At 34.5% G+C, this 12,513-nt stretch overlaps 1 protein-coding gene across 1 annotated transcript; it reads right to left on the bottom strand.

Moving 5' to 3' along the window:
- Window positions 1–460: 460 nt before the first annotated feature.
- On the bottom strand, window positions 461–10,692 carry CLEC4D (C-type lectin domain family 4 member D). The gene is made up of 6 exons (XM_054590968.1): window positions 10,537–10,692; window positions 8,871–8,960; window positions 4,721–4,825; window positions 3,851–4,002; window positions 2,666–2,781; window positions 461–2,378 (listed from the first exon to the last, which is right to left on the bottom strand). The coding sequence occupies exons 1-6, from the start codon at window positions 10,562–10,564 to the stop codon at window positions 2,231–2,233; spliced, it is 639 nt and encodes a 212-aa protein (XP_054446943.1). The 5' UTR covers window positions 10,565–10,692; the 3' UTR covers window positions 461–2,230.
- Between the last annotated feature and the right edge of the window lie 1,821 nt (window positions 10,693–12,513).

Here is a 12,513-nt window from a genome sequence, read left to right as displayed (position 1 = left end):
TCATGTAGTTACTCTGAAGAAGGATTTAGGGGCTGGAGTTTAGGGTGGAAAAGAGATTTACTTTATACTTTTATTAATGTTTTTACTTTATAATTTACTTTATAATGTTTGTCTTTTAAAAGATTTACCACATTATGTCTTCAAAGATAAAGACAGTATTTACACTTTTTAAGTGTTTCAAATTTCTAGGACTACCACAGTGTACTACACTAATTCGCATTTATTTTTATGAAGTTACTATCAGCTGTCTTAAAAAAATTTTGAAGAATAAGAGAGATGCCATGAGTATTGAAAACAGGCTGAAAGAGACGAAGGGTTGTCACAGGAATACCAATCCGAAGGCCACACAATAAACCAGGTAAGAAGATGTTCGCCCGGCCCCTGGTGGCAGCATGGAGCTAATGAAAAATGACATTCGTCCAGATGTATAAAATCACAAGGGGTCACATTTTATTGACAACTTAAGCTCTACCAGTACACAATTTTATATAAATAAAAATGAATAATGTTAATTATACGAAGCCTATGAGTATTTACATAAAGTTATTTCAACAGGTTTTTGTAGACTTTGTAACAGTAAATATGGCAAACAAAGTCACTTAGCACTAGTGGAAAGGATCAGCTTTAAATACAGACCCATACGTACACGGGTGGAATCAATCAATCAAGCACTGATATTCAGACTCAGAAGATCACCAATTTGCAAAATACTGTTTTAAAAATAGTGTTAAGAAAGTTAGGTCAAAGGGCTCTTGCTTGACATTTTTTAGCTTAGATCCAGGAAACACCAGCATTTTCAGAATTTCAAGAAAAACAACTATATTTTGTTGATGCTGGATATGACTGCTCCATAATTAGTTCTACATATATCATAAAAGCATAAGTTTCAGTTATTAAAACAATGACTTCCTTATTAGTTTGAACTATAGTTTTATAGCTCCAAAGAAACATGCTAACAATTTACATGAGTTGAAAATATTATTCAAATTAAAAATATAGAATCATCAATACAATGTTACTTCAAATAATTAGGAATTTCTATCTATCTGTTAGCCAAGAGGCCAAGTCACCTGCAGTAGGTTTCCTGTAATAACAAAGACAGTGCATTTCACCTCTTAGGTCTGAGTCATATGCCTGGCTCTCTCATGAACTAGCAATGCAACGGTGAGCTCTTGGGCTTCCCAAGGTTTTCATTTCCTCAGCTATAGAATTGAAGGAGTTTGGTTCAGGTGACTTTTCCACTCAAAAAAAATAATTAATAAGTCAGTCAACTTGAGACTCCCTGCTTTGGTAAGACATTTAGGATAGAGTAAGAAATGAATTTTTTAAAGGTCAATGGACATTTTCTTTCTACCTGGGCAATGCCATAATTCAGGACTATATTTTTTTTAATTTATTGTTGTTCAGTTACTATTGTCCCACCTTTTTTCCCCATTGCTCACCCTTACCCCATCCCCCTCCCTCCCACAGTCAGTCCCCTGCCATTGTCTGTGCCCGTGAGTCTTTTTTCGCGTTCCTTTGCTGGCCCAGTCCTCTTCTTTCCCCCATTATCTTTCTTCCCCCTCCCCTCTGGTCACTGTCAGTTTGAACTATACTGTTGTGGTTCAGAAAACATTTTTCTCATGAAATGTCAATTTTATGACTGATACTATTAAAATGTCTAAAACTGAAGCATCAAACAATTAAAATATATTTAAAAAAATTTAAAGCATTTGTGACATTTGAGTTAAAAAGTTGTGTACCATTACTAGTTGGAATATCCTGCCTTTGAATTCATTTTACATTTAAGTGTGGTTGGTGTGCAATCTTATATTGGTTATATTCATTTCAGGTGCACAGTGTAGTTATTTGACATTGTTACAACTTACAATGTGAATACCCCACTACATTTTAAGAGTTAACAGGAAGAAATAACTAAGACATTGTACCATTTAAATCATTCTTTTAAATGTGTGATAAATGCACACCAACTGAAAAGTAAATTCTTTGAAATACTATCAAGAAAGCAAAGTTAATGAAAGATGATTTTTATAGAAGAGATGATTCTTTCCACGGAAACACCACATAAAAACACATTATCCTGAATGAACTGAACAAAATAAATAAGGCCATCATGATTGAAAACGTTCTGTGATCTAGCAAGTTTTCTCTGCTCCAATGAGGCACGTACATTCTCTTGGTCTAATGGGTTCTTTTTTCTGTCCTCACCACAAGAGCCCCTTCATAACTTTCAGGCGAGTACTCTTCCAGATTTCTGACAAATCCTACTTGCCTTGGAGTTACAAGAAATATTATTCCAGGCCCATTTGTTTTGGTCATTAACAAGGACAACACAATTTTCTTTCTGTTGGTTGTTGGGTCCACCCTTATGCCATAATCTGAAATGGAAAAAAAATGTATATATAATACATACCATACACACACACACACACACATACACACACGGGATGGGTGTCAGGGTACAATGCAGAGAAAATGCCCCTAAATGTCAAAATTTAGAGTTGCACTGTCCAATATAAGTATAATTGTATGCTGGCATAAAGGTTATTCAATGATGCTGAGTAGCACTTTTACATTGGTGTCCTCCAACCCAAAATGAATTATGCTTGCTACCTCCTTCCCACCTTTGCCTATGAAGTTCTTTCACCCCAGTCAATATACTCACACCATACGTGGGTTAAATGGCGTCCTATCCACCCATTGCCATGAGCCTTGAGGATTCTCACGTGAAAGTCCCAGGAAATATGAAAATTGTCTCTCCAAATACTGGATAATAAAGCTCTGCATAAAAAATTAAATTCTTATAAGTGTATTTGCATTTATCAGGTAATAGATGTTATGTTAGGAAAAAAAGGAAAGAGGTTGAATAGATTACTAGTTAATCTCAAGAATGTTGGTATCAGATGCATCTGTTTTCATATCCTGCCTCTGCCGTTTACTGGGTAATGTTAGCAAGCCTTTTCATCCCACCAAACCCCAGTTTTCTTATCTTCAAAACAGACAACTCCACTACTTCATAGAGTTATTGTGAAGATGAACTAAGATGATACTTGCAAACCACTGAGCAAATGCTTCATAAAATCAGATTATCTGGAACTTCTGTTTTTAAAATTGCCTTCTTTAATTGTTGCGTTATTTCATTAAATCCCATTTTATTCAAAGAGTCAGCTTATAGATTGCAAGGCCATAAAAACAGAATCCTCCAGAAAACCCTGCTGACCAAAAAAGAGTGGACTGTGAGTCATAGTAGATATATATGGAATATATTACATGAGGAAATAAATTTCAGTTTTTATGTTAAGATTTTCTTATTTATAATTATAACCATGCATCTGAATTATTTTTCGTATGCTTTATCCTGTAGCTATTTCAGTCTCAATTAAACCATTCATTTATTCACTTACCAACTAATTATTAAGACCTAGCCAGAGTGCTAGAACTGTGCAGGGTACTGGAGGTGCAAAAATGAGTAAGGCGCCTCCCAGCCCCTACAAAGTAGGCATCGTTGGAAGAGATGGAGTATTAAGCAAACAACTGTAGGACACTGGAGTAAGTGCCATGACCACACAGTGCAGAGTACCACAGAAGCCCCTCCGATGTAGAGTAGGGAGGGTGGAGTAGGGAGGCTGAGTCAAGGTAGTTTTCTGTAAGAAATAATGCATGGATGAAATCTGCAAAGACCTGAAGAAGTTGGTCATATGAAGAAAATAAGAGAGGAAGTAAAGGCTTTCCAGGAAGATGGAACAGGTGAAACAAAGGCACAGAGGCAGAGCAGAGCAGAGCAGAAGTCCTCTTCCTCTGGAAAGAGATTCAAACCAGCAGGGAAACAGATGGGAGCCGCCCAACACACCTGCTCAGCTTCTGTGTTGATGGTGGCCAGGTGAGCCCCCAGCTCTGCACAGATCCTTTCACTCTCTGCCCATGTATTGCTATCATGAAAAGGAAAATAGCAGTTGGACTGGAAGGCTCCCCAGCCAACAGGACAACAATTCCAGGTGACCCCTAATGAGAATATTGAAGTGAAAATTAGTTACAAAGAAGTATTCATCTGTAATAGGTCGCATAACTATTCTACTATCTAGTATCCAGGTATCATTTATGGGGAGTAAGACCAAGATTACCAAAGTCATTTTTCCCTCTTTAAAATTATTCTTAATTACATTTCTAAATATCTTCTAAACAAAAGCATTGGAATCATGTAATGACTATAAGAAAGTTACAACATATTCTCTTAGAAGAGATGATCATTTTTCAACATCCCTACATCTATTTATGTTCACATTTAAAGTGTTTCCATAGAAAGCCTTTTACAGGACATTTTATCTGAAAGGAGCAAAGAACCTGCTAAAACTCTCAAACATTTCCCCATTCACCCAAATGAGACTTTATCAATTCCAGAATAATAAAGAGATAAAGACAAGTGTAGGAGGAAAAAGTCCTTACGATATGTCTGAATCAAAAGAAATGAAATTAAATTAACATTAAGTTTTGGATGCCAAAGATGACCCATAAATGTGCCATTATATTCTCCAGATACTTGAATGATTACAGTCAGGAGAAATAGTTCCATCTCAATTACTGATGTTCACTCTTGTGCCAGATTCTCATATTACGTTATTTTACTCTCTCTTGCTTTACTACAGATATACTTTAAATCATATTATAAAGTTTAATGGAAGTGGAAAAGAGAAATTCTCTTATGCTTCTCTGGTACCTGTACCTTTCAGTTCTGATTTTTCTTCTTTGCATGTCAGCTTCATGTTGTTCCCTGGTAACTTGAACATTCTCATGCTTTTCTCACAACGTAGAAAGCTGTTACGAGTCACTGTCAAGGAGGAACAAAGTTTATTTCATTTCTCTACATAACCACTTAATTTGGCCAATGGGACCTGACTGTTTTAAACTTTCTCTTATCCTAATAGTTAAGGGCCTCACATTCTCTTTTCTTCCTATACAGCTCCTTTGTTGCAGCTCCAGGTGAATTGGTTGAAATTGCTGAAATTAATATTTTTGTTATCATATTGTCCACTTTGTGCTTCATGGAGATAGTTTTTTAAACCTTTACGTGCATATGATTTTTAAGCATATTTTTCTATCAAAATTTGTGTCAGACTGGAGATTTTTGGTGAATACTGGAATATTTCTACAAAATTGTATGATACTTATACACTTATTTACCTTTAGGATATTTTTATTTTGAAATGTAACCACATGTAAAGAAGTGAAAATATAAATGTACAAGGTATCAACAGATTGTAAAGTGAACACTCCAGGTAACTACCCAGCTCAAGAAACACAACATTGAGAGCACACGAGGCAGCCTTTACATCTCAAATGCAACCTACTTCCTGTCTTTTAAAGGTAACCATGACATGGCTTTTAAGGTAATCACTTTGTACTTGGCTTTACCAGTTTACCTCTTAATAGCATATCCTTAAACAATATATCAGATTTGCCTGCTTTCAAATTTTATATAAATGGAGTCATATAATATGCATTCTTTTGTTTCTGTTTTCTGCTCAGTGTTGTGTGAAATTTATCTACGTTGTTACATGCAACTATAATTCATCCATTTTCATTGCTGTGAAGTGATCTATTGTCCTTACACAATAACAGGTATTTATCTATTCTTCTGGTCGATATTTGCATTGCTTCCAGTGTTGGCGTATTGCAAGTTATGCTCCTCTGAGCATTTTTGATCATGCATCATTCTGGACCACATAAGCATTCACTTCCGCAGGATCTATTCCTAGGAGTGGAATTGCTGGTAATACTATATACATCCTGTCAATTGTGATAGTGGCAAACTTTTTCAAAATGAGTGTGCTCTACAAATTTACACTTCTCCCAGGAGCAATTCATTGGAGGTCCAGTTGCTCCATATCATTATCAATATTTGATAGTGCCAGACTTTTTCTTTAAGAGTTAAGAGGTCTTTTTTTTTTTTTCTACACTTACGCCATTAATTTATAGGGAATGAGTTCCAGCATCTCAGGCTCCTTTCCCTTGGTTCTCGCAAATTGTGCTTCTCTGGGTGGGGCAGGCTGGCACCAGCTGAACCCAGGTAACTTTCTCTTTGGCTTCCTTCTTTTTCTCATCGTTTTCTTTCACACATTTTTAGGAAGCTATCTTGGTTCTTAGAATGCTTTAATATGCTCAACATGTACATTAATTATCTTGGCAAGAATCTCACCTTTAACTTGTTTGTTTACAACGATGCCCACTGCATACTGGGTGACGTTGTAGACGCTTCCAGTTTTGCCATGGGAGCATTTGTGGGGCATTTGTTTTTGGACAGTGCCCTTTCCTTTGATATCTGTATCATCTTTCTTGTAGATATGCATGTATGAGGTCAAAGGAAGAGCTCCGTGTCTTCTGAAAGGCCTGGAGAACATACAGTAGTGCCAGTCCCCTTTCTCTTTCTATTAATCATTTTGGAACATGGAGCTTCTGGCCAAAAGGCAGTGCCAGACTTTTTAATTATTGCCATACTGTCATGTTTGCAATGGCATCTTACTGTAAATTTAATTTGCATCTCCCTAAAAACTAATAGTTGGCTTTTTAAAATATTTTTGTTTTTTATGTCTTTTTATGTATTGTTGTTCAGTTACAGTTGTCCCACCTTTTCCCCATTGCCCACCCCGCCCCGTGCCCTCCCATTCCCACAGTCAGTCCCCCGCTTCCTATGTGTCCATGAGTCCTCTATTTGTGTTCCTTTGCTTGCTCTTTCTCCTTCTTTCCCCCATTACTCCCCTTCTCCCACTATCCATTTGTTCTTTATTTCCAAGTCTCTGGTTCTATTTTGTTCATTTGTTTGTTTTGTCAATTAGGTGAGATCATGTGGTATTTGTCTTTCACCACCTGGCTTATTTCACTTAACATAACACTTTCTAGTTCCACCCATGCTGTCTCAAAAGGTAGGGGTTCCTTCTTTCTTTCTGCTGCATAGTATTCCACTGTGTAATTGTACTGCAGTTTTTTATCCACTCATTTACTGATGGGCACTTAGACTGTATTCGATCTCTCGCCTATTGCAAATAACGCTGTTAGGAACCTTGGGGTGCATAGGTTCTTTTCAATTGGTGATTCTAGATTCTTAGGGTATAGTCCCAGCAGTGAGATCCCTGGGTCAAAAGGCAGTTCCATCTCTAGCTTTTTGAAGAAATTCTATACTGTTTCTCACAGTGGCTGCACCAGTCTGCATTTCCACAAACAGTGTACTAGGGTTACCTTTACTCCATATCCTCGCCAGCACTCATTTGTTGATTTATTAGTGGTGATCATTCTGACCAGTGTGAAGTGACGTCTCATTTCACTATCTCACAAATGCCTAGTGATGTTGAGCATTTTTTCATGTGTCTATGGACCCTCTGTATGTCCTCCTTGGAGAAGCGTCTCTTCAGGGCGTTTGCCCATTTTTAAATTGGATTATTTGTCTTCCTGATGTGGAGTCCTGTGAGTTCTTTATATATTTTGGAAATCAAACCCTTGTCCAAAGTATCATTGACAAGTATGTGTTCCCATATGGTTGGTTCTCTTTCCATTTTGCTGATGTTTTCTTTAGCAGTGCAAAAGCTTTTTAGTTTGATGAAGTACCATTTGTTTATTCTTTCCTTTAAGTCCCTTGTTCTAGGGGACATATCAGTGAAAATATTGCTGCATGGAATATCTGAAATTTTCCTGCCTATGTTTTCCTCTAGGACTTTTATGGTGTTCCGACTTATATTTAAGTCTTTTATCCATCTTGAGTTTATTTTTGTGTATCGTGTAAGTTGGTGGTCTAGTTTCATTTTTTTGCATGTACTTGCCTAGATTTCCCAACACCATTTATTGAAGAGGCTATTTTTATTCCATTTTATGTTTATTGGATACTTCATTTTTCTTTTCCATAATGCCTACTTGAAACTTTGCCTGTTTTTCTGTTGTCAATATTGTTCTTTTTGATCTGAAGTTGTTTATATATTCTGTACAGTAATGCTTTATTAATTATTTGCATTACAAACATCTTCTCTTATTGCTTTCTGTTTTCAGTCAGTGATATTTTTGTTGTACAGTAATTTTTACTTCAATGTAGTGTAATTTGCCCATATTTTCTTGTTGACTAGCCCATTTTGTAACTTGTTTAAGAAATTATTCCCTAATCAAAGTCATGAAAATCTTCATTTATTTTCTAAAAAGTGCTATTGATTTGCTCTTCACATTTTGGCCAATAATCCACCTTGCACATGGTTGGTTTTTGCACATGATATAAGACTGGAGACAAATTTCATTTTTTAAATATATGTAATTAATAGTCTCTACACCATTTATTGAACAGAACTATCCTTTCCGTACAACCCTACAGTATCCCCTTCTGTTTTATATAAAGAGTTTGTACATGCGGAATCTATAACTAAGCTCTCTATTATTTTCCTATAGTCTGTTTGCCTATACTTGTACCTATATTATATTACTTTAATTATAATAACCTTATATGAGATGTTGATATCAGAAAGAACAAGTCTTCCAACTATTTTCCTTTTTAAAGCTAGACTGCAATGCATATGAAAGTTTGCATTTGCTGGTTACTCTTTACTCCTTTGAGGCAGCCCTTTGTAATCCTAGTCCAAAATGAGGGGTGATTTACTACAGTCACCAACTTTGACATGTACAGAAAAAGGCCAAAATTCCATCCTTTATTCCTGATACGAGGCAGCATCACCAAAGAATAGCAGATCCAGTATGTAGCTCTGAATTTTAAATCAAAGACCCTGAAGGCATTATAGGTTGATATGTTGGGGAAAATCAAGGTAACAAAAAGTTTAGAGCAACTTTATGAAATTTTTTGGGAAAATAATTCAAGGACAGCTCTACTTTTGTTAACAACTTACCCAAACAACTTGCAATAAAGCAGGCACTGAGAAGTGAGATGAAAACAATAGCAATGACCCAAGGAATTTGCTGGAAATGCTGGCCTCTTTCTAAAAGGATAAAAAGAAAGATAAATAGCTTATTTTCTTTTCAGCACCAAGAACTAAGGAAACTAAATCTACCAAGGAGTAAGCTAAGTATGAGATTATACAAAACATTTTAGATGTAGAGGAGAACTTAAAGATTTTCTCTAGAAAAAAATCAATTTTAGAGCTTACTAACAAATAAATAAACAAATAAGAAATATTTCAACTTTTTTTGAATAAGAAAGGCTTTTTATAAGGATGACATGAAACTCAAAAATCATAAAAAATTGAAAATTTGGGTACATAAAAGTTAAAACTTCTACATAAAAAACAATGTTAAAGCAAAAGGAATGTCTGGAAGAAAAATCATGTCACAATATTAATCTCTAAACTGTATAAACAATTTTTTAATCAATTAGAAAACAGCAAAAATTTGTACATAAAATTTGATGAAAATTTAATTTGTTGAAATTATAAATTGCCATTAAACCAATAAAAATATGCTCAGAGAAATGTAAACTAAAATATTATATGATTTTTCACAAATCAAAATTTAAAAAGTAAATTAAAAATACAACACTCTAGGTGAGAAAGGAAATAAATGCTGCTGCTGAACTATAAATTAGAAAGCCATTTACACAGATCAAGTTAGCAGCATTTATCACTTTTTAAATGCATTACATTTTCCACAACAATTTCTTTTTTATTTTTAGTTGCAATTTTTAATTATAGTTTACATTCAATATTATTTTGTATTATTTTCAGATGTACAGCATAGTATTAGACAATCATATACAAAGTGCCATGATTTCATTTCTAGAGACTTATCCTATAGATATAACTGAATTTATTTATATAAAAAGGTATTCATTAGAGTACCTTGGAAATAAAATAAAACACTGAAAGCTAATACTTGTATATGTATTGTCAATAATAGAGATTTTAAATTATGGTGAATCCACATGATGAATTCTATATCACAATTAAAACAATCATGCATATGAGTATGTATTGCACTAAAAAATCTCCAAGACATATTGTCAAATGAAAAAGTTTTTCTCAGGACCCCTATTGTTCACTGTGGTTCCACCGAAGTTTGCCATGGTGGGTTGATGAGTTAAAGTAAAACATTAATGTTAAGATTATATATTTCTGCATATGTTCTATATATTTCTCAAAATATTATTTAATGTTCTCATACTACAAATCCATTTGTGTCACCTCAGTAAAACATAAAATGGGATAAAGTTAGAGCCTCAGGGACACCGTGAGCTTTAGTCAATGTGTTTTCTGCGTCTTTCTTCTTTCTCTTCCCTTTAAAGAAACTTGCCAATTTACTTTTTCTTTCTATCTTATTTTTCTCTAATACACTTTACCTCTTCTCTTGGACCAATTTATGCTTTACAAAGAAGTTTCTGTTGCCCAGTGTATTTGAATCTATCGATAGCTTTTCTCTTCATCAAAGTCATTCTCATTTTCTTCCACTTCTCCTCCCTATATCATCAATTCAGTCTTAAAAACTACAACTATCAATTTTATTTTAAAATCTTAGTCATAATTTTATCTGCATCTTTAAAAGAGAAAAGAGAGAAGTACTCACGTTCATTTTGAAGTTCTTCTTGCCCCATTGTGTGTTAACTCTTTTGTTGTCCAGTGTTTGGGAGGAACAGATGTCTCTTGTATTTTTTCCCAGGCTCTATTTCTGTGGATAAAAGAATATATTCAGGAATACTTGAGAATAAACATCAGTCTTACTATTCTGGTGGGACTGTAAAGTTCCCAATATAAAAGACTTAACTCAAAAGAGGAAGTCTGTTTAAAGACTGAGGTTTCCTTTGATTCACTGTGGGAGATGGAGAAAAGAAAAAAGGAAATTGAGAAAGCAATACCCAAAAAACAGTAGAAACTTCCATAAGTAACTTGAGGTCACTAATCAGTGTGTCATGTAAAGTTATTTATTATTATTGTATTTATTATTATATTTATTTAAAATTATTGTATTTATTTTTATTCACTTAAACAAAAAAATTAGCTATACCCTAACAGAATAATCATTATACCTAATAAAAATTTAATGCATCTATTTGACAGACTTAGAGCAATTACTGTCTGCTGATAAGGTCCCAGTGCAGATGTAAGAAAAGAGGGTCCTCACACCTTCTTTCTGATTGTAGCAGCCAAGCTTGAATGGGGGAATACAGTGCAAAAACATGGAATTTTTACAGTCCAGAAATAACCTTGTAAACAGATGAAGAGCCTTATTTACTCCAAAAAAGAATCTAAAATACAAGTTTACAAGTGAAAAAAAATTAATGCTCTCATTTTTCTCTTTTCCTGAATATAATATTTTAAATGGCACTATATGCTTTAGGTAAGCTCTGCCCTAGATCTCTGTTCTGAATAAGTTGTGTGCAAAATGGTAAAAGACAATGTGACCAATGAGCAAAAGCTTTTAATGTACACAATGTACGTACTTTGTACTTAAAGACATGAAAACCTTTGTTCTGGAGTTGAGAAAGAGGTGGTGGAGCTGTTGATTAAATCTTAAAATTTTCACAGATGAGAGAAAATAGGTTTTTAATGCAATGAAAGTATGATATTCTGTGATGAAGACACCATCAGGGTCCCTGACTTCATTTACTGTACTGTCATGGACTGAATATTTTTGTCCCCCACCATTGAGAAGCTGGTACCTTGATTTCAGACTTTCCAGCCTCCAGAACCGTGAGAAATAAATGTCTGTTGTTTAAGCCATCCAGTCTTCGGTATTTGGTTATAGCAGTCCAAGAGGACAAAGACAAGTAGCTAACAGCCCAGAGATCCTTATTAAATTTTAGCTTCCAGAATATGTCCTTTTCTCTATGTTCATAAACTACAATACTACTTTAAATATACATAAACACATATAATGATCTTGAATAAAATACTACTTTATTATGTTAAATTGGGAGTGAGAGAAAGTAAAAGTATAAATTTGACAATACATGTCATTTCCAACACAGTTACAACCAAAAGTATTACCACACCAGCAACAATTGCCCACAAACGCTCATACACAACACTGTAACCTAGATCTTGTCTAATGTAATATCTATTGTTTATTAAAAGGACCTAGGACTCATGGGTATATGTAAATCTTGCTTACAGCAAGAAAAAAATAAACTATATTTAGCACATTTTGTGTTCCTAGAAAACAAGAATAATTTTGAAAACATGAGAGAAACTCTTTTTTAATATGTTCTGTAAGATAGTTGAGAAGTTATGTCCAAGTTATAGTTAAGATTACAAAAGCACAATGTGAAAATGAACAAAAGCTCTATTAGCATTTCCTTTGGAGTTGAGGGAAAAGTAATAGAGCTGTTGGTTAAACCCTAAGATCTTCCTAGATGAGAGAATTGCAGACTTATTAAAACAAAGGAAAAAAGAAATGTAAAATACTTTGGTAAAATCACAATCATTATCACTGATAAAAGGTGGTAAAAGGTAAAGTGGCAAAGCAGACTGTGCAGCTGCCGTGGTAAACAGTATGGAGTTTCCTCAAAAAATTTTGTCCCAGAAATCCCACTTCTGCCAATAT

Source organism: Pteronotus mesoamericanus, unplaced genomic scaffold (genome assembly GCF_021234165.1).
Source record: "Pteronotus mesoamericanus isolate MK-2021 breed Mesoamerican mustached bat unplaced genomic scaffold, CSHL_Meso_final scaffold_21, whole genome shotgun sequence".
NCBI classification, from domain to species: domain Eukaryota; kingdom Metazoa; phylum Chordata; class Mammalia; order Chiroptera; family Mormoopidae; genus Pteronotus; species Pteronotus mesoamericanus.
Note: the sequence above shows the minus strand (reverse complement) of the source record. Positions and strands in the feature narration are given on the sequence as shown.

What these genes read in the sequence shown, in the direction of transcription:
- CLEC4D (XM_054590968.1), bottom strand. Translation starts at nt 10,564, where the DNA reads ATGGGGCAAGAAGAACTTCAAAATGAAC. An exon ending in CTTTATTGCAAGTTGTTTGG is followed by an intron (nt 4,826 to 8,870) that starts GTAAGTTGTTAA and finishes CCTCCTTGACAG; the next exon opens with TGACTCGTAACAGCTTTCTA. An exon ending in AGAAAAATCAGAACTGAAAG is followed by an intron (nt 4,003 to 4,720) that starts GTACAGGTACCA and finishes TATTCTCATTAG; the next exon opens with GGGTCACCTGGAATTGTTGT.